Raw genomic sequence first — 27984 nt, forward strand, 5'->3', positions numbered from 1 at the left:
TTTGAGAATATGAAATAATCACAGAATAACTGCTAACTGCTATTTAAATGTTACAAACAGTAGAGTGCAGTGGACAAGAGGAGTCCTTACTCTTCAAGAGCTTCCATTCTACAGCTCTCAGAGAGCAGGGTCAGTGAATGAAACTGTAGGTGCTTGCGTTCCAATTTTTATGTTGCTGATCCTTAGGAACAAACTGGTTTTTTAGAAGAGAAGTGAAAGAAGACAGGGCACTTGCAATAATTAGCAGGCTTTCCAAGTTTAAAGTCTGGCTGGAGAGAGACATGAAGTTCGTAATGCGTGAAAAGGGTTAAAGCAATGGGGCTGGTACTTGGTCGGTGTGTAGGATTCAGGACAAGGATGTAGGAGGGACAGGATTAACGTAACTGTTGTGAAATTGGTTGAAAATAAAGGAAACATAGCAGCACTGTTTATAGAGTCCTAGTGATTGGCTGTAAGCGTATGAACTGCATAAACCGGTTGGTTGGATGATACCATGCTGAAGCTAATTGTGTTTAACAAAGGCTGTCTTATTTTCACTTACAGACAGATAAATGGGTATTTATTCTTTTGGATAAGAAAAGTTGCTATTAGACCCCTGACATGAAAACACTTCTGGTGCTACAAAGCTTGGTTCCTTGTTTCTGCACATTCGTTTGATCAGATGGAAAAGTGCTACCAGAGGCACAAACATACAAGGAAGGACAGCTAACAGCACACAGATGGCCAGTACCCAAGGTGGATAAACTTTCTCCTCTTTCATAGGAAAGCCTTCCTATGGAGATAAAAAAGCAAGTAAAAGAAATAATTGGTAGGTACACTTACATTTTGCTGTGATTTCCATTTTCTTATGGTGTTATAGTAAGTATAGCTAAAGTTTTACTCTTATACTGGCAATAGCATTCAGTGGCCCTGTATATGTTTCTCACAGGTCTGAAGATGACTGTAAATGTTTTACAGTTTCAAAGATTTATAGCTGAAGTGTGACACATTCCTAGGGATGCAGGCCTTGCCCAAAGAGTTACAAACTTTCACCCTCGCTTGGTTAAGGTCTGATTATTCTTGTTAGTACTCAAAGCTTACCTGGTTTCAGCAATTAGTGAGCATGCTCTTTGCCAAATAGGGAAGATTTATATGAGAGATTTTGAGGGAATGATGGTAATGCAATTTCTGCAAGACTGTGGCTATGAGTTTTATTTTGGGATAACAGATACTTAATGGCGTTTGGAGGAGACACTGCTGCCGTGTAGTCCTCACGCAGTTTAACACCAGAATTGATCTTCAAACCCCGACGCAGGGTGTATTTGAGAGGGATCCAGGAAACTGCAACTGACATGAGACAGTGACATCCAGATCAACTGTTCTCAACATTGACATCTCTTTGGTGCTGAATTAACCAATGCTGTTCTTGGACCACTGCTTCCCTCCCTGTCTGCCTGTCAAAAGTACACATTCATATATTCACCAAGGCCCCAGTGATATTGGTAGTTCTCACTGAGTACTGTTTTCATCCGTGGCATCTGTTGTGCAGCTCTAAAGCTCTGCCCATGCATTTGTTCCACCTGTGATCCCCCTGTAGGTATGGAGTGTCTGAGACACATTTCACTTCAACAGTTCTCTGCATTACACATATCTATAAGAAATGTGGAGCATGGACTATGCAGGACTCCTCAAGAAGATGCTCTGTTAACAGAAACGCATTTTAATATGTGTAACCTCTATGCATACCAGAGCCTTCTCATTCTGAGCATTGCATCACTTCAGGCTGCATTATGTAGGTAAGCAGTAGATGACAGTGATTTTAAAGGATCTGGTAAGGGAGAAAAATATACAAGTCTTGCTTTTATTAGAAGCTTTGAAAATATTTGGGAACATACGTATTTAGGGTTCCAGGCTGCATAGCTTGCCGGCTTCTGTATCTGAAGAGTAACAAAGGCCACGAAGACAATTAGCAGGAGCAGAGGGCTAATGAACCTCCATGTGATCTGCCAGTAGAGATTGGGTTTTCGTCCAGTCATCCATTTCACATCTTTACTGAACCTTTTAAGAGGAGGCATGTTTATGATGATGTCAGATCTAAATGGTAACAGTTTCACTTTTTCATACTTCTCTGTAAGTTTTAAACACATGGTACAGCTCCCTAAATCTTTGCTATTCCATACCCTTTTTTAATAACTTACTATAGATTTAAGTAAATAATAATATCAATAAATTGATATAATTGATCCCTACCAGGGATGAATGGTCAGTTTACATTGCCAGTGTACATTACTTGAGCACCTAGTCTAAGGTTTCTAAGCACAAACAAGTGAAGAAAATATTACAGCAGTTCTGTAGAACTATTCAAACATTTAAAAAAAGACAAAATTGCCAAGGGAACAAACATAGCTTGTTAGGAAGAAGTCTGAATTAACCAGCACCAAATGAGTCAAATCAAGTCAGGGACAAAATTATTGCAGCCTGAGCCAGCTTCCTCTGCAGTCGGTAGTGGCAGTCGTTTGGACATGGAGCTGATCTTTTACATATACCTCTTACAGTTTTGTGCATTGAATGGGCAATAGGTGTATGCTTCTGGGTTTGGTAGTGACATGATAACCTGTATCTATCAAGTTGGAAAGTGTTTTGTAATCTGGAATAGGAATTGTGATTGTGTGTGTGCGTTCAAACACAAGCTTTGTCTTCGATTCTGTTAATCTAACTGAAGATACTAGAAATTCTCTTGAGAGCTGGGAAAAAATGATTTGACTATGCTCGTATCCCATAGTAACAAGGAGGAAAAAGTATATGTATACTAGCACAACAGAGGAAATACAGGTGCTGTGGAATCCAGAATCTGTTGTAGCATGTGAAACCAGGTTTTGTTGCCACTTCTGCGTCACGGAAGATTGAAGCTAGCTGTTCAGGCAGCAAGAGGGATGTGTGAAATTCTTTTATGATGATGTAGCCTGGAAGTTATCACCACTTAACATGGGAAATGCTCCAAGGATCTTAACAGTGGATCTAAAAAATTTTTAAACAGTGTCTGTGACTGCGGAGATTCTCAGCATGCAGGTTGAGCCTTTTAACATGGGCGAGTTACTGCATCTTGTTTACTGTGAAGTTTGAGGGGAAAAATAATGATATACACAAAATGCAAGAATATACAAAACAAAAGGGCAGTAACAGGAGCATATATGAAAGATGGTGTAACTCCTCTTGGCCAAAGAACTACAATGGCTGTTGACTTTCTAGCTTTAAACTTAGGATCCCCCCTTCCATAAGTGCTATGCAGAGATTATTCTTCCTGTTTTACACATATAGGAGACTTGAAGCAAAGAATAACTACATTCACAGAACTGGTAAGTACTACAGAAGTAAGTTAATATTGTATACCTGTATGTAACATACATGGATTGAGAGGAAAATATATTTGTCTCTTATAAGAAAAAAATTCCATCCGTTTCCAACGTACCTTTTCATTTTATAGACATATGCAACCCCAATCACTTCAAAGAAAGCGATGACTAGAAGAGGCACGGAGCCTGCATAGCTGTCAAAAATGTCAATCCAGTAACTCCCTGAACCCAGTGTAAAACACAGAGCGATGAGGAAGGAAATTAGACATATTATACCTGAAGAAAAAAAGGTTTGTTACTGGAGTACTGAACCGAACTTGGTAAGTATATTTTTGTTCTAAATTATTTTTGCTCTTGTTCTAGTGATTTTTATCCTCTCTCTATCTACAGAGCTATGACAAGCAGTTTTTTCCTTAGGGGAGCCAATGCCACTTCCCAAACTCCATTTTCCCCTGTGTATTGGCCAAGAGGCACCAGTCTGTTGCAGGAGGAATGCACTGGTGTGACTCGGAGCATCCTTCAGTTGTTAGTACTTCCAGCAGATAACCTGGGCTGTGCTATGCTGTTGCCCTGTGTTAATTTTTGACTGATGTAGTGAGTTTCAAGTGCCCTTATTTCCATGCAGTCTTAGGCTCAAAGCACAGGTAGCCAGCACCTGGGAAGTTGTAAGGGCTCCCTGGATTTCTGCCCCCCCATTTCCTCAAAGAACCCAGAGCTTCAAATGTGTATGTGCCTTATGTCACAGCATGTATGGTTTAGGTTTCACCACACTTCTGTACAGTCAGTTCCCCTTTAGCCAAGATGTGGATTTGGGGTAATTGAGAGAAAAAGTGGGAAGGAAGGAAAGTGTTGCTGGATGCAGACCTGGGCTACAAATCAATTTATATGTCCTTGTGCTGTGTCACTAATTGCATCTGACTCTGAGATGGCCTTTGGTTCAATGCTGTGTAAAATTGGCTCCAGACATTTTTTTTTTTTCCTAAAAAAAAAAAAAGCTCACGATTGGAAAATCAATTTCAAAATAACATGTTTACCTCCTCAAGTTGTAAATAAATTTGTTTCTACGTAAAAAGTTGTAAAATGAGAAGGATATAATTTTGATGCCACAGGAAGACTCTAAAAAAGGCACAACAGCAATATTCCCAATAAAAATTTAAAAGGACACATTGCAGAAGTGTTAATCCATTACTTCAAACTGCCAGAAATTTTTCTAGACCAATTTCACAGTAGGATCTCTCAGACTCTCACTGAGTCTGGTTCTTGAGGAGCAGGTTGGGTTCAGTAACTGTCTGTGGTTGAAAAGATTCGGGTTTTGGTGCAAGAACAGGATCGCACGCACTCATTCCTGTGTTTCCAAGTGGTAATTTTCTACTCTGGCATGTTCACAGTAAATGTGAAATAATCTGTAGCAGCATAAACCTGAATGAAATGGGGGTGAATGACCTATCTTACAGTTGTGACAATGTGGTATGTTTGCGCACAGGTGGTTATGTCAGACCAGCTGATGTCACTGGTTGCGTTAAAGTGACTTGTTTAGGTGCCAAAGGCTTAAGTGAAGACAAGGCTCTTCCTGATGTCTACAACAGCTCAGAGTGAACTTGACTTCAGGAATAGCAATTTAACAAGCTTTCTCAGACTGAAACAGCTCTTGCAAGCTAAGAAAAAAAGATGGCAAGGGAAATATAATACTGTCATCTGACAGCTACTGCCGTAACTGCTACCTCATCTATGTGCTTATCTTCTGCAAACACAATCCACTGCCCTTACTAACACTGTGAGATATCTAAGTTAATATTACAAATTCTTAATCCCTCTACAATGTTTATTAAGGTAGTTTGCGCATCTATAAATAAGCCACCTTCTTTGAACAAAGCGAAGCAAATACCTTACCAGATAACAGCTCTTTGGGTATTGATTTAGATATAATTCGAAGCTCTAAAAGAGGAGTGAAGACTCCTTCGATGTTCCCAAACATAGAAGAAAGGCCCAAGCTGAACAACATTACGAAAAACAGGATGGCCCAGGCCTGGGAGCCTGGCATGAGAATGATGGCTTGAGTGAAAATGATGAAAGCCAAGCCAGTTCCTGATACACTCTGCAGAATTCACAAACAGATAAAAATGCGCATTTTAATGGCATAAATACAATTTCTCATGCATATAGAATTATAACAGGCTTCTGTCCTTCCCTGGAGTCAAGGGTGCTGGTCAGCCTATGGGGCTCTGTGGCAGCCAGTAGTTGAGAAAACAGGGAGTGGGGAGCGTTTGTGGGGATTTTAATTGTAAATGGACTATCAGAGATGTGTAGACAATGATAGAGCAGAATTTTAGCTTGCACAGAGAGATGAGTCCAGAGTAAAGCAGATCTGAGAGTTGTAATTGAAATAGCAATTGTTTTGCCAATACCATCTCAAATTTGTTTTTTAAAAAATCTGTGTTGACTACAAAAAAAACCATAATTACCAGGGCAGGAAAGGCTAATAGGGAAAAACACAATTTCAGCCAAATTTCTTTGAATTCGCTATCTCAAGGACAAGGATAGTTAAATCTAAGCATTGAAAAATGCTAATGTTGCTCTAATTTGGAAGTAAAATATGTGAAACTGTAAATCAGAAACGGGTGCCATCAGAGGAAGCCAGACAAAACAGAAACTGAGTCGTGTAAGGGCTGGAATGTTGTCCTTTGACTTCTCTGTTGTGTAATTAAAATAGCTTATTTTACCATTGTTGCGTGTTAAGGCTATCGTGCACTGGCACACTCTGTCTCTGACAGGAGTGTCCACCCTTTTGTCCTAATATTTTATTTTATTTTTTCCTCAAGCTCCTTTCTTTTGTATTCTCTCCTTCAACCATGGCCCTATTCTTTTTTCATTAGGTGGTAAGGACTTGTAACAAGGGAGTACAAATGGGTGAGGAGTAAATGAGAGTTACAGAACTGGAGCAAGTGGAATGAGTTTGGAGAAGTAAACAGAGAAGAAACATCTGTGTTTAGTGATAGGGGAAATGTTTTAGGAGGATTGGAAAAGACAGAAAGGGAGATGATGTATTTTGGCAGGGGGGAGGGAGGTTGGGGGAAAAAATAATAAAATATTGGTGAGATCCTGTGCAGAGATGAGGAAAAATAAAAGGGAGAGGTCAAAAGGGAATAGAAAGATGGGGAAGGGAAGAGAAAACAGAAGACAGTGATAAGATACCTTCCTGGTGGTCATACATGTGATTGAAAGCAAACAGTGAACATTTTAATAGATTTTTTTGATACTTTCTTAAATATGGATTTAGGAAACTCCCATTCAGCATCCTTTTTCTATAATCTTTCAGCTAGATGTGTTTCCTCTATTGTGCGTATTCCTATAAACCAAAGTAGGACTGAATCTAGTGTCCATGGTAGGCTCCAGGTAGGAACCCATTTGACAATAGGTTTTGTGATAATAATGTGTAATTTTGCATGCCATACCAGACAGCTTTGAGTTGAAACTGTCCTACAGCAGTGTTATTTCAAATTTTGAGAAATCATTTTGTTTCATCATTATGTATAATATATTCATTACGAGTAGAGTAATGTACAAGTACGGATAAGAAAAAGGAAGATACCACTCCTTCTACATATTTCGTTTAAGGGTTACTTTGTTGAAAGCAATTATGGTACCTGATCAAGAAATTCTTGAAGGTCACAGCTTTTCAGTTTGAGTCCAGCAATTTTTTCTGGATGTGATGAATTTAGGTAACTAATCCAGGCTGTATAGTTCTGTCGCATGATGCTTTCTTCCGGAAGATCAAATTCATTGATGACATTGATAATGTTCCTGCCAGAGAAGCCAACATACCATTAGTTTAAATGTTTGCAGATGATGTGGCTAGAAATGCTATGACATGTATTCAGATGTTAACAGAAAGTTGTGTTTACTTTCTGTGCAGTTATTTACAATATGAAGGAAAATGTTAAATAACCAGACTATTTAATGTCTTCTCTTTCAGATACAAACTTTGAGTACTTAATGCAGATGCAGTCTCTAAAACATTTCTATTTTTATTTTATCAGCTCTCCAGACCATTTCCACCACTTGTGTTGAATAACTTAGTGAATCTAGTGGAATAGGGAAAAGTGTTGGGTTTTTAACTACTTCTAATGCTAGTCTGAGACTGAGATGTGACCCTTGATGCGCTACTTGCAATGAGTTGTTTTATAATTTGTCTTGCTTCTTACAAACACTACCTCTGATCATTCTTGCCTCAGTGCCATAATACTTTCCATTTTTATATTAGACTTCTCCATACAGATGCTTTTCCTTTTTTAGTGAAAATAAATTCTCTAAATGCATGTTTTTCAAGTAACACATTATCTATTGAGGCGTTGAAACCACAGTATAACACTGGAAATGCAAGTTTCTCACCTGTCCAAGCAGTCCCAGTAGCCTGTCGTTGCTTTAAACCCCAAAACAGAAAAGACTGGGATGGAAGCGTAGAGGGATGTCACGCTGTTCACAATTGCCACTGTCACAGCATCCTTTTCACAGTCATTTCTAGAAATAGCATTCAGACAAGTGAAGTGACTAAAAAAAGGCAACATTTTATCTGTGATTCTCTCGGGTATTTCTGCAAACATTTTATTTTTTTTAGATTTTTTTTTTTTTCCCCTTCCTGTTAGAAAATATATTTGGCCATTTAGAAGGACAGCAGCTGTTAAGATCCTTTAGAAAAATTAAGATCCAATTAAAATTTGAAAGTTTTAGAAAATTGCACAAAATGCAGCAAGAATTTAGCCAATTTATAAAGGTTGTAGTTCTACTTACTTTGGTGGATTGTAGCTTGAGAATGCAATAAGCCCTCCAAAAGCCAAAGAGAGAGAGAAGAAAATCTGGGTAGCTGCATCAAGCCATACACGGGGATTTTTCAAAGTGTTCAGCTGAAATAATTGGAATAAATGCATGTATTAGGCTGAAATTAAAATTTCTTTTTCTCTCTTGGTTCTCATAGCTCATCTCTTATTTCACTTCTGAAATTGAGAGTTGTGCTGCCATGTAAATACACTGAAAATGGAAATTAGTACAAAACGTGTCAGTAAAGCAGGTGTTTCTGAAGACATAATTTGGTCTATTTAAATATATGTAGTAATTATAGAATCTGCTTCATTGTACACCTCTTCTGTGTGACAATAAAAATGTGTTTCTAAATGATAGGCATTAGGCACACAATAGGGACCGTACATTACATTTTTCCTCAGTTTATTTCTTTTTGTTAATCCACATACTGGGTAACTTCCAGTTTAAGAATATTATCTTCCTAAAACTGTATAAACAAATACTAAACCTTCATTGTTTTAAGACAAAGTGATTCCATAGCTTTCCAAATTTGTTTAAAAAAAAAAGACTAAAAGCCCAAGCAGACAAGAGGAGGCTCTTCATTGAAAAGAGCATCTTAGATTCAAAGTACTGTGAAAACAGCAACAAAAGATAAAACAGCAACATAGGAAAAATAAGAAAAAAGAAGAAATTGACAGACTGAAATTTGATTTTTGATGTAAGGGCAACATGATAGAGGAAGCTAAATTAAAGAGTCAATGACTGTTGGATTACAGAGAATAATACACAGTTTTAAATAGCTGTGCTGAGAAGGAATCTTACCATTAAAATCAGTCTAAAAGAAAAAGATAAAACATAAGTAATGTGCAAAATGTAAATGTGCTCAATGAATATTAGTTTCCTGCAGAAACTAAGAAGTGGCATGTTATATTCATACCCTACCACGTGAATTACTTTCCAATCCGTTATCAAGTAGGGGAAATAGAAACCAGTATTAGTTAAGAATGAGCGTTTTAAAAACCAGGTGGCCCAAAAGTAGTACTGGGGCTGTAGAGTATTTCACTTTGTTTTACATCGGTCCGAGTCAAATCTGTATCCTAGTCATGCAGGGTGAATTGTGTGTTTTCTGTGTCGTGTCTACGTGCCTGTGCCATTCATCCTAGTACGTGACTAGGAAGATTTGTAGGAATGATCCTACCAGGAGCATTGGTAGGAATGAGAGGTAAGTACGCCAGAAGACCCTTAATAGCACTTTGGGTTTCTCTGAAGCTGGTCTGAGCTTGGAAGAGCGAGAATAATGGGTTGACCTCGGTGTGGATGGATGCAGTGAATGCCATTACTGCAGATGCTTTCTCCACAAGTGTGCCAGTGCTTTGACCACAGCAGAACTGGTACTACGTTTTGTACAACATAACATAGCAAGCAGATGTGTGTAACTGTTAACTGGCTGAAAGGCTTCAGCTTAGGCAAACCTTTCTAGAGGTTTATTTTGAAATATCATAACCAAACCCTTCAATGCCAGAGTGCTCACTGGTAGGACCTTGTGGAGGTGCAGGACTAGATGCAATTGGAGTGCAGAAACTTGGCACTCGCATTGCCACGTGCCCTTCACAGTGTGATTAAGTGCTGATAGATACAACTGTTACAAGTCTGACTTTCTGCCTGGGGACTTTGGCAAATGAGTCTGGAGATAGTTTAGTTTGGTGCTGGATGCAATGCATTTATTGACTCTAAAAGACGCTCGTCAACGTCCGAACTTGAAGAAACAGCAAACAGGCAAGCGTGCTGTGGCAATGTCATCATCTGGTTTTAAGCACATTATGAATCTAAATGTTATTTTATATTTTCAGTAATATGGCATACAGATTTCATAAGAGTGTCTTCAGAAGAAAAAATGTGCTGGAGCTAGAAACGTGTGGATGAAGATACACAGCCAGAATGTTAATGAATGAACACAGGAGTAATGAGGAAAGGAAGCATAATTGCTCCCCCCTGGGTGGTAGGATTTTTGAATACTTGAACACATGAAACACAGACAGAAACTTTCTTAAAATGGAATTTAAAAATACTGGGATCCCTGTGAAGTGTAATTTTGGTGTAAAAACAGCTGTTGCTTTTCTCATAAGCAAGTGGCTAACAAGTAATATTGCACTTAAAGACAGCAGTTCATTAAGGTAATGCTTTCGTTCTCCTTAATACCAGAAACGATATGGACAGACCGGGTACCTTGAAAGCAGTTTTAAGTGTCCATTCACAGTAATACATCAGGTGTAAAACTAAACTGCAAAATAGAGGAAAAAATTACAAATTGCCTCTGTGATAGAGGACCTGGTGCCTGTGCTGCCTTTTTCTTGGCTATTCTCACTGCTCATTAAATAACTCCAGAGCTCTGGGTGCAGGCGTCAGTTGCCCAACCAAGTTCCTGAAATTGTTTGTTGCCAGAGAACCTCCAAATATTTACAGTCTCTGAAGCTCTTTCAGATGTGAAAGGGACTGGAGAATGAGGCATTTGTGCTCCCTGAGCCGACACAGATGTCCACAGAAGCTGAATCGTGTAGAGACCGTTGCTGATGCTTGGTGGGATCCCTTTTCTGCTGCCTCTGGTTATTTTTTTTCCCCAAGAACCTTTCCAAAAGTCTCTGTTCCAGCTCCTGTGTTGCTTCATCTTTGCACAGCTTCTGCTTTCCCCTCAAGTGCCTGTGAGCAAAACTTCAGTATCTTTTTTGTTTTCTTGGCAACTTCACTTTCCAGGTAGCCAAGGATTTAGAGAGGGTGAGTGCATAGTCAGACTTCTCCATGTCTGAAAGTCAATGAAAAGAAGTATTCGTTATTTGTTCTAGAATTTAAGGTGTGAAAGTGTGTCAGATGGCAAAAAGCCGACTATGTATTTCTGCATGAAAATAAGACCACAGCCCGCCACTTTTAAAATCCATATGCATGCAGTTATTATTTGTGATATTTATTAATAAGAACTAAAATACAAACTTGGAAAGTGAATAAACTTAAACAATGGTGGTTTGAAAAAAAAATTCAGTTGGGTGATTATGATGTTGAAACTGGGTAAGATGTGACTTTTAGCACTAGGTATTTCTTTCACAGATTTTCAAAAACAACAGTGAGGTGTAACAGGTACCAGAGAGTGGATGTGGCAGCTGTTACAGAGAAATTACAATTTCTGCTGCACTGCAAAGTTGGAAGAAAGTTGGAAAACATTGCCTCCAATGAGTGGAGAATGTCAGGAAGGTTGATTTATTAATTTAGTTAAAATTTTCTTTTTTTAAAGCAAGGTGAAACAGGCAGTAGGTGAGCTAACTCTTACTTTATTTTGCTAAAACTTTACAAGCTGCCTGCAAAAAGACAGGAAAAGAAGAAAACAGCACACACTTAAGAAATATGCTTTACAGTTTTGTAAGCTAATGTGGTTTGGGTGGGCCAGGTAAATCTTTGCCAAAAAAAGCCCACAAACCAAGAACCCCCCTGTACAACTCACTTTGGGACATCCCCCGTGGAGAAGTGTAACAAGAAAAACGCATGTATTTATTGATGGCGGTGGTGGGAATAGTTCCTCATTAAACAGGCTAACAGAAAAGGCAATAATGGTACTGCAGCTGTGGGCTAAGGGGAAGAAGAGAGAAAGGAAATGTTGTTGTAGTTGTATGCTTACTGTCTTTTTGAAGTCCTTGAAGTGCCAAAATCCTCCATAGCAGTTGGTGTGTTAGTTTAACAAAGCCATCTCTCTGTCTTACACTGTGACTTCCTATGCAATAGCAACACCCATAGCAGATATCACTTACCAGGCTGTTCCATCAGCTTTTCCATGTTTGTAGAAAAGTTTCATCACCAAAACCATCTTCAGATGACTCTTCAAGGACGTCCCCGGGATCTGCTTCCTCAAACCAACTAATCATTAACTGCAGGTTGATTGCAGCTGGATTTTCATTCTGCCTTCTGGCGCTGGTCTACAAAACAGTCCAGCTCTTCTTTTCTGACGATCCTCTCGCCCTCAGCACTGCAATACCTCCAGGCTTTGTGGATACACACAAATCTAGTTTTTGCATTAAGTTCGCTATGCAACGTTTGTAAGTCCCAAAGGTGCCTGAGCTCTCCAGAGAAACCCGACAGCCGGGCAGAGACCAAATGACAACAGGCCAAGCCCTGTTCTGGTTGTGTTGTCTAGTCTGCTTTTGAAGAAAGCATTAAGACATTGCACCAAGCATTTATTGTCCTGTCTGGGCCCTAGAAAAATGCAAGTGCATGTCCTGATCTCCTGTAAAGACCAGGGTTGTCCTTTTTGAGCTCTGACAGTGTTCAGGTGGGTGCCCGTACCACTGGGCTTGCAGGCGGAGGGATAAAAGAGGTGTCTCATCTGAGCTTTCTCTTGCTGGTGTCCCTTTCCAGGATGGCACGTAACGTATCTCCGGGCTTCTTGGCTTATGTTTTCCTTAATGCCTGTATTCCGGTTGTAGGACGGGAAAGGGAGATACCCAGTGCTCCTGTGGTGGGAAGCACTGCTGTTGCTGTGGAGGCAGAGGATGCTCCGAGACCATCCATCAGTGCGTGCTGCTTTTCCTCCTCTACACTCACCGCTTTGTGGAGCTTTTTAGCACGAAGGCAGAGCTGTGAGGAGCCTACAATTAATAGCAACCACTTGGTAGGACAATTTCACTTTGCATTTGGGAAGGCAGCTAAGAACAGTGTAAAGAGGTCCTTCTGAAATGGCCTGCATATGAAGGGATCTGGGATCCTGTCCCTTTGAGAAGATGAGAAAAAATGGGAGAGGGGTATTCTCCAGCAGTTCTGTATTTAGGGACAGCTACAGGGAGCGAAAAACTTCAGCTATAGAGAAACGGGTAGGAGAAAATTACTTTCAACCTTAAAAAAAAAATCACTTTGCAGTATAATTCCTCAGTCATTTTCCTTGTGAATTCTTAAAAGGTTGAAGTTGTGTAAATTCTGTAGCATTGGCAGGGAAATCCCATCTTTATCATGTGTAAAAGAGAGATGATTCTACTCATGAAGTGCATCAGTTTCACTTACACATTCAAGACTGAAGCACCCATAATGTACTCAGTTTTCCAGTATTTTCTGATATGCTTATTACTGAACTGTTAAATACTTTGCTGCTTCTTTTCTTGCTAAAGTATATTAAAATACTGAATCACTTCATCACAGAAAAAAGAGCTTAGCTGAGACCTTGGATAGGGAGCTAGATCAGGAGTTGCTGGAAAATGAATATACAGTATGAGATCTGAGGGGGGGAAAAAGGAAAAATAACATTTCTGACTATAGCAGCAGTACTTACATTAGGGGTGAAGAGGTAAGCCAGACCATCAGTGGCTCCCGGTAGAGTGAGTCCGTGGATAAGGAATATAGTTAGGACCAGGTAAGGAAATATTGCTGTTACATAAATTGCCTAAAGTGAGAAGGTAAGAAGACAGACAGATAGTTACTAACATCGAAAAATCCTGTTTAAGTTATTACAAGAGACAATCCTAATAATATTGGGTAAGACAGCTACAGATGAACATTGCCATCTTTAAAAGAAGCAGAACGTGCTTTTGCTGAACATATTTGTAACAAAATTGCTCTTAAAACTGCTTGAGGGGAGACTGGTAGGGCAGAAGCATTTGCAATGGGAAAGAAGTGTCATTTTGAGCCACCTGTACCGCTGTTATCACTTCCTTGGACAAGGAGCACACTGAAACGGTGCTAGTGAGGTAAACGGGGAAGGCTTTCCTTGGTGGGAAAACTCAGTATCTGGAGAGCAAGACCCAAAGTGTGGGATAATGCACTTCTGTATCCTTTCCATACCTTTCCTGTGGTTTCAATTCCGCGGATGGTGCAGAGGTATACAATTGCCCAGCAAGTCGCTAAGCACAAAATGAGCCACCACTGTAACGTGCCAGTCTCAGTGACATCAGGTGTTATGTTCAAAGTTTTCCTGTACCAAAAATAATTTACTGCGGTACTTTTGTAACATTCTTCGTTGAGCCCTGGAAAAAAATGTGGCAAGTGTAAGAATAAATTTTAAAATTGGTAATATTTTTCCCCACTCACTGTAGGGTTAGGAAGCAATACTTTATACTAATGGAGAGTGGTAGGATGGTCTTGTTGTGGGTTGCCAAATGAAATACAGAGATGGACTGAACTGGCCTTTCTGCACTGTCTGTAATGTGCAGCAAGACAAACTCTGTCACGACAGGCTGAGACTGCAAGACTTACGTGAGACCTTCACCAGAACATCACCAGCATTTCTACAGGTGATAACTTTTCTATTTAGAAAGGTGTCATACTCAGTGCAAGGTAAAATCTAAACTGTAATTGTGGTGGAGACTATGAAGTTTTTTAGCTATATGGCTACAAGCTGGTGGAGCCTTAACAAGGTTCAGGCACCTGAGGATACATCTAAGCCTTCAGATCTTCAGGAAACCCACTGACCTGCTGTCTTTAGCTGGAAACCTGAGTTCCCTGGGTGCTGCACCTCCTGCCTTTGCGCCTAGCCAGAATCAGGTGTGTCCCGAGAGCACGAGGCAGTCCTGTGCATTTCCAGGAGCTGGGGTTACACGGCACGGAGCTGGCAGAGGCGGCACTGATAGCAGTCCCTGTAACCAGGAGGTCCAGCACACACCAGGACTGGGAGAGCTCTTTCTCCTTTCCCTGCCTGGTGAGACCTGAATGTCTCTTCCTCTGCCTAGGAGATCACGCTAATTTTCTTGCAGTGTCTCCTGCTGAAGCTGCTGTTTTGCACACAATCCCGCTCAAGTTTAGCATAACTTTTTTTTTTTTTTTTTTTTTTTTCCCCATCCTTCCCCAATTTCAAGTCCCTTTAGCTTTTGGCTCCTGCTTGGATGTCCTAGTGCAGTGAGCAGAGCAGCTCACGCAGGGCAGGTTGCTGCTTTCAAGTCTGATTCTGGGAAAGCTGGCCTAGCTGACAAAAGGGTGATGGAGAGGAGTAATCACGATTGTGGTCATTGTGGCTTTACGAAACTTTTCAAACAAAACTTGCTCTGGTGAGATTGCAAGATGGAAAATGAAGTAACTTGCAGGTATGTGAGGCACTGATTTAGCCAAGTGGCTTTCCAGTGACAAATTTACGCTTGCAAGCGTGGTTGCCACTGAAATGTCATTACACCTGAAGCTGGTGATCCTCTTTCAGTGCGTGAGGACACTCGTGTACTCAGACTTGCTGGCGTCCTTTTCCTCAGCTCCGAATTAAAAGAATCGGACGTGCACCCGGACATACACTGACCGGTGCAATCCCAGTTACCTCTGAATACACAGTCTGTGGCTGTTGAATGAAAGTCTGTGGGTTGTAGCACGGTGTATGAGTAACAAGCTATATAGTGAAAAGCTTTGCTGCTCTTGTCCCTTTAGCCCCAGCTTAAGTACGTGAGCCTGAAATAATGCCATTTTAGTCTACGTTCGGCTAAGCCTGGTGGATGGGAACAGCTGCTAGTTGGCTCGCTTAGGAAGCAGCTCCCCGGAGAGAGCATTGCGATCGTGATGGAGAAGTGCAGGTTCTTCCCATCTTGGCACTGGTATTGAAAAATCTGTCCTTAAAGGACTTCTTCAATATTTTCTAAAAGATTCTTAACTAAAAATGCAGTTTTTCTGTATACCAAGCCGGTTGATTAAAAAGCTGATCTCCAAAGCAGGTTTGGAAAACTTTTTTAGCTCGCTAGCCGGGCCACCTGTATCCTGAGAAATGAAAGAATCCTATTTCTTAAGGCCCAAATAATTTTCTCTACTTCTGTAACAAAGATGGGAGATGTCTAATTGTCTTCCTACTCCAGAATAGTCCTAAGGTCTCCAAAAGAAAGTTGACTTCTGCTATGTTTTGTTGTTTCGTCTTTTTTCTTAGCCTCTTACTCAGATTACGTTTCTGGCTCTGCCCTGGAACTTGTCATCTCTCATGTTCTGAACAAAAAAAGAAAGCTGAAAAATAATTTTAAAGAACTGAGAGCAGTCTTCCTTATCCTGCTTAGGTACACTGTCTTTGGTCTCACTAAAGATTTTGAACTGGGTAATGTGAATTTGGTCTGAGCCTCAAAGATTCCCTCTTTAAGTAGTTTCTCTGCTACCTCAAGTGTTTTGCTTATTTAGTTGCTCCTTTTTCTTTTTTTTTTTAAACACACTTATTTTGTTTCCCTTTTAGAAATCAAGCAAAAGGGGTCATGGACTTTCTGGCTTTTGTTGTGCCTGCGAGGATGATGAATTTGAGAAGGCTATCATCACTCTCGTAGCTTTTTGACAGGAAAACAAACCAGGTCTTTTGCACAACTCGGGGCCAAATCAAGTGTGGCTTCTCTTCTCAGGGGTTTCTTGGCTAGCTGCTCTAGGAAGCTGTCTTGTTGGATGTGTAAAAGTAGTCTTGGCAATCTACAGGCAGAAACTAATGTTCTCTGGTAGGGTTGTGTTTCCTGCTCTGGCAACTCAGCTGATCTTTCTCAGCACATCATGGCAAATGAGCTGAAATGTTATGAGTCATAACCAATGCATCACCACCCAATGAAAACTCGAGTCTCATTTAAAGCAGTTACCAAAAGATGTAGTCATAAATCGGGTTCTTAATTATGCTTACAATCTCACGTGTCTTGATATGTAGTTTATGATAACAGGCACGTGTGTCTTGATAAATGGCTATTTCTCCATAGTCAGAAGGCAGAGGACGCTCTTTCAGACTGGTATTTGTATCATAGCACAAGCACAAAAAATAAACAAAACTTCCCTTTTCCCCTTGCAAGCCCTGAGACTCTGACATTTGTGATCCTCCTTTTGCTAGCAGTGATGCTCTAAGTAGTAGTTACCTGTTCTGTTTTCATTTAGAGGGCAAACACTCCAAGGAAGAGGTTCTTGGAAGGAATTTGTGAAATACCACATCACCCAGGTTAAAACAGTGTTGTAGTATAAGCTCACCAGAACTGACACCATCCACGAACCAATCCCTGCAGAAAGCACAAGATCTCAGCTTAGAAAAGCTTTAGAAAAAATTATCAGTCACAGCACTTGCTCTTAGAAGCTCACGTTTCCTAATTTTTTCAAGATTTTCTGTTTTGCTTCAGAGATTTTCACATGAAAGATGGGCATTTGTGTCCTCAGTAGCCAAACACTGGTCCACAGTCCCCCAGCTCACTGGCCCTGCTCCAAGAAGGCTGACAACAAAGATCAGGGTTGAAATTTTTGCTCTAGTATATAATACATTGTTTTCTGCAACACAGAGCAACTTTAATAGCAGAGACCAAAAGAGACTGACGTCTCACAGCATGCTACAGGTGCATGAGGAGCACTTTTTTTGTCCCAAATCATGCACATAAGCATGTAACAAACACTGGTAACTGTTTTACTCCTACAATAAGGAAAGAAGAATAGCAACACCGTGGTTTCTGCTTGCTTGCATTTTTGCAAAGGGAGGATGGACATGCCTAATTGTAGGAGATGGGTTTAGCTGGCGGCACCACCCTGCTGCTTGGCATTTCTTCCTGGTTGCCCTCTGGCCCTTAGATAACTGCTCTTACCCAGCCCTTCTCCTCCCACACCTGCCCGCAGGCACGGCTCTTGCTGCCAATCCCATTTTCAGGTGCCTGCTTAAAGCAGGGCATCATCCAGCAGTCCTGGCTGGAGCATCCGAGGGTTTCTCCTTGCCCCGGCAGGCAGGAGGATGCCATCTCAAAACTGGTAGAGCCGATGGTTCAGCCCTCTAACAGTGGCTGCTCCCGTTCACTTTTTGCAGGCTAACAATGCACGCGGGACACGAGATATGTTTTTTTCAGTGTATATTAAATTAAATAAATAGAAAAACAATTGCTGGTGCAGGGCTGCAAACTGGTCTGATGCAGACTGCCGTGTGGATTGTCCCTTGTGCCCAGCCATGTTAATAATGTCCCTTTAGTAGCCCCACCGTGCCACTCTGTCCTGGAGGGGAACTTTCCCAGGTGCATTAGGCTCCTTAGGAAGTGCCAGGATCCCATTCCTGATTTTCTGTCCCCCCTCCAGTCCAACTGTCCCTGGACAGAGAAGACTGGCTCCTGGTGAGGCTGTGAGGGAGGAGTGAGAAGCCCTGTGGGCAGGCAGCTCTTGTGTAAGCTCCAAGGTATGGTGGGAACGGGGCAGTGTTGGCTAGCAGAGCTCGTGGTCGTTACTATTCCCACAGCAAGGGTTATGAGCTTTGCATTTAAGGCTCCTGTGTCCCTAGAGTAACACCTGATGGGAGCAATATAGAATTACAGAATCATGGAATGGTTTGGGTTGGAAGGGACCTTGAAAGGTCATCTAGTCCAACCCCCCTGCAATGAGCAGGGACATCTTCAACTACATCAGGTTGCTCAAAGCCCCGTCCAACCTGACCTTGAATGTTTCCAGGGATGGGGCATCTACCACCTCTCTGGGCAGCCTGCGCCACCCTCATCGTAAAAATTTTCTGTTTATATCCTGACAAGCATTTCTTTTTCTATCTTAGCAAGCGTTAGGCACAGGTCTGTAGGAAGATAGCGCTGGGTGGGAGCACAGCTGCAGTTTCTTGAGCTGGGACCCCGAGAGACGTACCGACTCCTCCAAGGTAAGGCGAGATGGTATTCCAGGCACCGATGCTGCCTTTCCTCAGGCACTGTCCCAGGGCCAGTTCGAGATGCAACAGTGGGATTCCTTCGAAGAGAAGAGCGATGAAGTATGGGATCAGGAAAGCCCCTGAAAACACAGTTAAGTGCAATTGAGCCACACGATTATCTGCATCTCACTGGAATTACTGGTTTGTAATTTGTCTGCTTTATGACCCTAACAAAGTCCTTGTGGGGTGTGTTGAGAGAGGGAGCATTGCTAGGGATACCTGCCAAGTAGCGTCTGTTAGTGGTAATTTTGTTGGTGAAGATGTAGGAGGAAGGACCGGGATGCTTAGTGCTGCAGGACACTTCCCCTCAGGCACTGCTACAGCCCATTATAAACAGCCTCGCTATTTCCTCCATTTCCCTTTCTTTTAAGCATCTTCTTTTCTCCCCCTGCTCATAAAGTGCAAGGGTTTGCCTCTCCCTTATACTGGCTCTTTCCCATTCAGTGTATCATTTCGTTTCTGTCCCTAAAGTTCTCAGGCGCGTGCTCCTCCATCTTCCCCTGGTAAAGCAGGATTTTGCGCTTGGAGACCCCTAAGAGACCAGGTTACTTTACTGCGTAAAGTTCTGCTCAAAGCACAGAGCCTCTGGCTAATGAAAAACCAAAAGCAAGACAAGTTGTTCCGTGAGACGTGGGAGCAACGAAACCCTATTTCCTCCCACTTTGTGTCATCTTCTACATCTTCCCTGTTTTTTTTCTCATAGCAGCTGCCTCAGCCCACTCCCAATCCTCCTACCAACTCATACCAACTGTGCTCCTCACCGCTTTGTCAATAGACCTGTGCCTTGTTATACCACTTCAACTTTGCCTCCAAATCTCATAGCTGAGTCTGCCCAGCTCTTCCAGCCCTGGAAACCTTCTCCCCTCCCTCCAGGCTGGCAGGGAGAGCAGCTTTACCGTCGCCTCCATCGGCTCTCTGCTGCGTCTTCGGCCCGGAGAGGGAGGTGGGGGAATGCGCGAGGATTTCTGGTCTCTTCCTGGACCGGCTCCTGTGTTTTGCAATCACCAATTGTTCAGAAAGGCTGGGCAGATAAATCGAATCACTTGGGCTAGGTGTTGCAATAACTTTGCTACCTATTGCTAGCTGCTGCAATAACTACGTACAACACCCAGAGAAGGTGTGTTGTTTAATGGTTTAGCCCTTTATCAAGCAGTACATAGGAACAAAAATCAGCAAAGCTCTTCTCAGTGAAGGACTGTTCTTAATTTGCCAAAGGTGGAAATAAATGTCTCTCCTTATGATCTGATTTCTTACGATGTTTTTAACCGCTAAGAAGCAGATATGAAAGAGGAGTCTCACAGTTAATTCCCATTATGTTAAATCCTCATTATGGATCCTCAGTACCCCTGCTCAGTAGTCCCCTTGGAGGATGCTCTAAAGTGGCTTTTATAAACCTCCTCCCCTCCCCCAAAGAGAGAGATTTACAGAGAGAGTTAAGGACCACAACAGTTTGTTTATTTTTAAGTGTTTTACCACCTGATGAATTCTCACCTGGAGCTACCTACCAAAGCTCCCATGTAAATACTAAGGAATTTGCAGGTCCGTTCCGCAAGAACTCAGAAACCTCTCGCCTTGCTCAGTCCTGCGCTCTCCTTCAAACCTGCTGCGATATCGATATCCCCCTCCGCAGCACACCTGGGGACGCCCACCCAGCCCTCCTGCGAGCCCCATGCCTTGGGCTGTCTCCTGGGAAAAGCAAAATATTCACGCGGGTGACTGGAGCACGGCAGCGCGGAGCACTGGGCTCGTTCGCCTGAGCTGTTTCTCTGCAAGCCACGCAATGCTGAGCCCTTGCTAGCAGAGTGCTCTATAAGGGACCAACCTATCTCCCGTATCATATCTCCCTGGAAATAACTGTGTAATAATTAGTGCAAACTGCCCTCTGTTATCTCTCTCCCATTTTCTGTTTGCTAGTTGAACCATCGATAGCAGAGCATGTTTAGATATTATGCTGATAAAAGCCTGTTTGCTTTGTGCTGGCTTGTACGTTATCTCCAATGATATTTATAGCATGGCAAAACATAATGTCGCACGTGGAAAGAAAATACTGGTTTTCCATGAGAACCGTATAAAAAGTATGCTATCTGCTAATATGGAAATATGGCAGAAGATTGGGCTAAGAAGAAATAGTTAATGGAGCTAATCTTTCTCAGAACTAATTCACATAAATGGCTTGTAGTGTAAAAATATGTGTTCAGTTATTCATTCCTTTGCTTTACAGTATTTTTAGGCAAAAAGGAAATAGTCATGAAAAGCATAGAAAGTCTGCTCAAGCACTTGAACCTCACTCTTTTCCACAATAAAATCCCCCTCCCATAGAAAGAAAAAGAATACTAGAAAGGTATCAGATACTCTAGCACTATATAGGTAAGGGCTTTGTTTAATAGATAGGGGAGGATATGCCATAAGGCAAATTTTAAATACTTTTTAAAAAAAAAAGCCATGAAAGATCTAACTGTGAAAAAGGCAAGAAGAAAATCCAAGAAGCAGAATGAAGAAGGAAGCCGTTACCTGACACAGAGCATGTGTCACAAAACAGAGCATTCAGACACAGGCACAGCAAAACCCAATGGGCACCCAGGTGATGTGTGGAACAGGTACGGCAGAAACTCAGTAGGTTTGGCTTCCATGAGGCATGGGAAAAGGAAACCTTAGCAGAAACAATCATAAAGTGCCAAATTATTCTATATCTGAATATTCTAGGTATATGTATATCTAGATATTCTAGCTCTATATGCTCCACAGTGAAAGGAAAATAAATGACATACGTAAGAAGCGAGCCCAGGGGGGAACCTCTAAAAACAAAAGTTTAGCTTCAGTAACTTTTTTCCTCTCAAAAAATGTATAAGGAAAATGACAGTGATCAAGCGTTTGTAAGTACCTTAAAAGCCCGGAGAAATGCCCATAAAAATCAAAAGTATCACCAGGGCATGCTTTAGTTGCATCCCTGAGGCGTGACCTGGGAAAATTTCAGTCTACACCATTCCTTCTGTTAGAAAGACACCCAAGATGCACAAAGCATCCATCCTGCAAGTACGTACGTGCACTACTAAAAGAAGGTCAAGGAGAAAAAAAACCCAAACCAGTCCAAAATCTACCAGAGTTAAAAGTCATGTTGGAACGAGATCCTGCACAAGGATACCGCAAAGCCAAGGAGCAATCCCTGTGCATATGAGAAAGCACAGAAAGCCTACAAGAGCTTTTCCAAATGAGGCTATCAACAATTACAAATACTGCACATGTTGGTAAGTTGGTTTCGTTAACGATAGAGTCCCAAGTGACAAGGAGCACCAGTCTGTAGCACGATCGGTATCATTGCTAACTCAGAAGAACCATTAGAGTGGAGATAGCTCTGTGGTCATGGCAGTAGAAAAGAAAATACCTGGTGCACTCTAGATGCACTGTGGGTTTTTAAAACCTGACCCCTCGATTGCAATGTACAGGCAAATCAGGTCAGAAAAGCAACTGCTCAAGCATATTCAGCCCTCTGCCTTCAAAATGACGCTTGAAGGGCACAGTCTTTGTTCTGTCACCTACACATGACAATCTGGAAGAGAAGTGCACGAACTACTAGGCAGCCTGTTGAGAGTTGCTGATGCACCGGAGGGCAGAATGACCAGGAGGCTAACGAAGGAGCGCGGTCTAAAGCTGAATCATGGCAACCGGCAAAGCAGAGTGAAAGCACCAGATTGGTTTTGTCACATCTTAGAAAGAGAGAGCGACAGGTCTGACTATGGAAATGTAAAGCGGTTTGAAGTATCAGCCAGGTGACCTCCTAATCAAGACGTACCAAGACCTGCAGAAATGGATAAGCCTCAGTGAGAAGCAGAGATGAAAACCCAATAGCTTTGCTTGATGTTGGGGTACCAATGAAGACTTCCTAAATGGTGGAGAAAAACTTAGAGGAACTGATCCACGTGCTCAGTATTGCACCTTACCAGCACCTGCAGATCAGCTAGCAGAATTAACGCAAGTAACTTGAAATGATGATCTAAAGACACAACAGCATTTGAAAGGCCAGAACATGAATATCAGAGATTTAGGAATAGAAAAAAGTAATTATAATGAAGACAGAAATGACCTGGAAAATGGCAAAATAGTAATTCCAAAGGAAACGCGTGTAGAGTCTGAAAAATTCAGAAAGCCCGTCTCAGTATGATACAATGCAACAAGCATTCAGAGCTCCACTTCACCGGTTCTGTTGGTACATAGGAGAAATGGTGATGGGTGCATTTTTCCAAAAGACTGAGAAATTAATGGCAAGATACCTGCCATAATTTATGTTTTACCTGCAAGAAATTGCAATAGGTGGGAACTACTTGTTCAGATACAGAGAAAAAGCTATTAGCTATTGAAAGGGGATTATCAGACCTGTCCCCCTTTCTCCATGGGAGTTCAGCTAAGCAGCGTAGTAGCCAACACAGCAACGAATCACATCAAGACATCAGGTAGGAAAAAAAGCAGCAACTTAGCCATATTCACCCCTCTCTCTGGAAAACAATCCTTCATGATCTTTGTTATGTCTTTTGCACATGCCTTAATCCAGGTGAAAAGTGTGAGCTACTATAAATGTCGTATTTGTGCAGTATATTTATGATGGCACTGATTTTGACTTACAGGCCCCATTGCGCATCTTACGGACACTGAAACTTTGCAGGGTTGAGTTTCCCACGTAAATGACTATATCTCCTTGAGCAACAATGAAGCAGCTAATGCCATGTCCAGAAAACCAAGAGGGCAATAGCCATTTCAAACGAAGATGGGTAACACCTGTAGAGTGACTTATAAAACAGCCTTGGTGATCTTCCCTGTGAAATACTCATGACTGAAGGACGCAAGTGAGCAGCACCCATGTGCAAGCACCAACCTGAGCTGTAAAGGGCAACCAAGTACAACAAGTTATGAAAGGATCAACCCCAAATGCCATAGTTTTCCACCAAGGACCTGAACAGGACACGGTAACAATCCAGAAAACAAAGTTTGTTACTTGTTGTAACATAATTAATTTTTCTATCAGAGAGTGAACTGTTCTGCTCTTCCCAACACATATATTTTATTTTTTTTCACAATATCTTCCAAGTATATCTGTTGTTCCGCTCAGATTTTATTTTCTTTCTGAGGACGCAGTGAGCCAGGCAACTGCATTTCGTACCAAGTTGTCGTTCAAATTCTAGCAAAAGGTCAGGTAGGCCACAGGTTATGAAAGTCTGTAAATCATTGCCCCAGAAGTAAACAGCTCTCCCTTTTTAGCAGGACTTTAGGGTTTACATGTATTTATTTTCCTAGAAAGAAACTGTATTTTATATTAAAGCTATTTTTCAATCATCCTGTAGGCTTGGGCACTATGCACATTTTTAATACCCATGGATTAGGGAAGCATATGTATATACTAGCTATAATCAAAAGTAAAACACTGCAGTAAGTTCCAGCTAGAACTGGGTTGGGATTTTTTTAAGTATACTGAGATGACTGTATGTGTACCTATGTAGCTACATGACTTGTTTGAGTCTCGGTTTTAAGTGACAAACTATATACTGGGCCATTTAGAGACTTCTTTTCAATCCCAGTTGCCTGGGAACCTTTGCGTTTGTCTCCACTTACTGTGGCAAACAACCTTCATGTCCATTAGTCATGAAAAGTAAATAACTAACTTAACTCAGGCAATAAATCCAAATAATCAGTAACGACAACGGGTGATAAATGTCAGCAAAACTGATATTATATTAGATCCGAGTTAATGAGTAACACTAATGTGCGATGAATAAGGTCCAGAGGTCTGATGAGAACAGCTGACATGAGGCAAATATACAAGCACTTATTTTTATCTCTTGTTTTTTAAAAGATCTAGAAATGCGGTAAAGTGCATTGCCTCACTCTTAAAACACTTGGATATCACCTGAACCAGCTGTGAAACTGTGATCCGTACCCCAGAAGCCATTCAGCCTTTGAGAACGTCTATGCCATATCCCTACCAGGTTTTGCTGCACTTGTGGCTGTGGCTGCAGGCACAGAGCCACTGCACCTCTCAGGGCTCCTGGTTAACCACGATGCTGCTGGTCTCTCCCATCTTCACCTCTTCAGACGCACACAAGCGGGATTTATGCTCCAGTAGCCCTGAAAAGCTATTGGGCTTTTGCATCTGAGTTGTCTGCTTTCAGAAAATGCAACCCCAAATCACATCACTGCCTTAAATTAGCAGAAGAAAAAAGCAGCTACGTTATACACTGCTGTAAACCCAACAGCTCTGGCTTCTTGGTGGTCTTCGTGACTCACACAAACTCTTCCAATGCCAGCTTTCTGAGATAAATTATTCACAAACCCCACAGCCCTTTGTTACAGAGTCCATCCTGCTGTTGAGCTCTCTGAGCCCTTCGTTAAAATCCAGTGACCACACACTGGCTGTACATCCATACATTGAACCTTTATTCACCCCTGTCTTGTGATGCTGTTCGTAGTGAAGCAAAGTAGCTACATGCCATTACTGAGTCTGCTAGCTATTTTAAACTGATTTTTTCACTGGCAAGATTGCTACTCATGGAGCAAAGGAACGACTCGACCTTTGTCCCTGCAGTATTTTCCTATTTTTATTATCGTTAAACCTGCTCTAAACCCTGTCTTTTTTGTCCCTAGCAGCTCCTGTGGGATATATCAGTGCTCAGAAGCTGGATACACGAGCAAACAGACTTTTGGAGTAAAACAGGTCACCATGGGTCTCCTTGCAGTCGCACTCATGCTTCTCCTGGGGTGGTAGAGGTCTGCAGGGCAGGGATGCAGGACATCCCGGAGGGGAAAGATGGAAGGGAGAGATCAAACCTCAATAGGAGGTGAGTGTTGCTGATCTTTTGAAGTGAGGCTGGGATCTGAAGAGGTTGAAAAACAGCCGGCCACAGCTAGTCCCCCGCCTCCAGCACAGAGAAGCAACCCTTGGTACTTCATGGGAAGGTGTGAGAGCGTTTTTACAGTCAGCAGAACAATATTTCATCTTAATCCGTAATAGAGATTTGCACGAAGCCTTGAAGCACAAAGTTCATGCAGCCTCATGCAGCTGGTGGCCCCAGAAGCAGCTCTGTGTAATGAGATGTGCAGAGGAGCTGCATCTTGCTATGGTCCCGTCTGTGGGTTTCAAACCTTCCACTGAGCGCTTTGTGTTAATTGTTCATTATATTACAAAAATATCACTTTATGTTAGTTTTATTATGTTGTTTGTTAATACTGAATGCTTGTTCCCTTGCTCTAAGATAGAAAGGCCACCTGAGATGCTGTAGGGTATTTGTCCGACCTACAGCTCCTACGCCAGAAGAACATCTTCCTTGCGGGCTCCGTGCCATATCTGCTCTCTAAAGGTGTTTATCATGTCTCATTAACGCATGTATCATTAACTGAAGCGACAGGCTTTTTCCATGGGCAAACGCAGAGACACAGCGTGCTCGCACCTATGGCTTTCTAACCACCCAGTTATGGCACTCCTCTGAGAGAGTTTCACTGGGTTTCACATCTTGTAAATTAATAATGGAAAATGTTAAGTCTCCTGGGAGGAATCCAACCTACTGCTGCTTCTCTTTTCTTATTTGAATTTGTGTAATCGTAGCTTCCAGCTGTTACATCTTCAATGTTAAAGAGCTCCTTGCCACCAAAATAGTTTCCATTTGCTTCTTTATAGACTATGATAAATGTACTCTTTCATTTTCAATTTCATAGGCTGAATAGATTGGATTCTTAAGTCATTCCTTGTCCCATAAGTTTTCCAGACCTTAAAAAATTGTTGGTGCTTTTCTGCATTTTGGCTAATTTTTCAAGTTGACTTTGAAATTTGGACTTTTAGAAGACGTCAGAAATTGTCTTAGTGTCGGTAGCAATATCTACACCTACTTCCTAGTGCTCTGCTTATATATGCCGAGATTCTTTTTGTTGATACAACTTGCTAGATCTCATTCATTCAGCTACTTACCAGAGTCCCTAAGTGGCTACTTCTTTCTGAAACACCTCGTTCCATTAAAGGCAGCATCCATTCTTGGTTCCTTGGTTGATTCAAATATATGTAGTTCATCAAGTAATACAGATACCTTGGTAGAACAAGCTTGGATTTAATATTTTTTTCTGTCATTTGATGGTTTCTCCAGGTTTGAATTTTCTGTTTCTCCCATTAATTGAAAGATAATGAATAATTCTGGGCTGAAACAATTTGCTATCTGACTCTGCTTTAGACAGCTTACCACGGCAGACATCAAAAGCTACTGTGAACGGTGAGTTATCAAGTACTCTTTTCTGATCCATCTATATTTACTAAATTGGCTGCGTCTAAGGCAATTCTTTGTGGGACTGGTGCCCAGGGACAGGCTTGGGCAGCTCTTCGCACCGCCTGGCAGGCTCCTGGTTGGTGTTCTATCAGCTGAGCATTTTAAACAGCCTCACAGACAACAAAAAGCGCGATTTAGTTTTGCGCAGGGGCAGTGCCAGACGATGAGGTAGCTCCTACGAGCATCAGAGAAGGGAGGGGAACGACTCGCTCACCTTCCCAAAGGAAAGCGCAGCGACCATTTGTCTGGGAGCCGGTTCTCTCGGGACTTCTCCCTTTTCCTTAAGGTAACGACCTGCAGGTTCAGTTTCCTGCTCCCGGCGGGACTGTAGCAGCAACGTAAGAACTTAAAATGGTTTTGCTGAGAGTTAGCGTCAGTCTGGTCTTAATTCCTAAACGAACGCATCATTTTAAAATGCAATATACTCTATAGAAAAAGCTAATCTAACTGGTGCAAAACATTTATGAGAATGAGACAGTTAAAAAAAGAAGTGATGCAAATATATAACTTCCATGCCCATCATAAGTTAGTATGGTTACATTAGGATTGTAATTTAATATTTTGGCAAAGTCCCGTTTCAGTCTTACCGCCTCCATGTATCTGACACAAGTATGGAAATCTCCACACGTTCCCCAGACCGACGGCAAATCCGATACAGCTTAAAATATACTGGAACTTATTGTCCCACTTGGGTCTGCCATCTTCCTTAGGGATTTCAGGTGGCACTGATAAATCTTTTGACATTTTAAGGAAATATCCTTAGCTCCCTATAAATGGGAAGATCCTTCAAAACCCGTCTCTCCTACAGGTTTTATGCGGGGTGACTGAAGGATCCTGGAAAGGGAGGTGGAGCTTTCTTTTTATGTAATGCAAAGGAATGTGTGATTGCAGTTTAAAGACAAAACCAAGAATTATTATTATATAGACAGAGTTACCACTCTTGACTCTTTTGTGG

At 41.7% G+C, this 27984-nt stretch overlaps 1 protein-coding gene across 1 annotated transcript; it reads right to left on the reverse strand.

The window, feature by feature from the left end:
* On the reverse strand, positions 1–27836 carry LOC115340388 (sodium-dependent neutral amino acid transporter B(0)AT3-like). The gene is made up of 12 exons (XM_030011946.2): positions 27617–27836; positions 18672–18812; positions 16937–17074; positions 13941–14122; positions 13432–13542; positions 8121–8233; positions 7722–7850; positions 6977–7133; positions 5223–5427; positions 3449–3608; positions 1875–2037; positions 1–772 (listed from the first exon to the last, which is right to left on the reverse strand). The coding sequence occupies exons 1-12, from the start codon at positions 27771–27773 to the stop codon at positions 560–562; spliced, it is 1869 nt and encodes a 622-aa protein (XP_029867806.1). The 5' UTR covers positions 27774–27836; the 3' UTR covers positions 1–559.
* Between the last annotated feature and the right edge of the window lie 148 nt (positions 27837–27984).

This window comes from Aquila chrysaetos, chromosome 4, assembly GCF_900496995.4.
Source record: "Aquila chrysaetos chrysaetos chromosome 4, bAquChr1.4, whole genome shotgun sequence".
NCBI classification, from domain to species: domain Eukaryota; kingdom Metazoa; phylum Chordata; class Aves; order Accipitriformes; family Accipitridae; genus Aquila; species Aquila chrysaetos.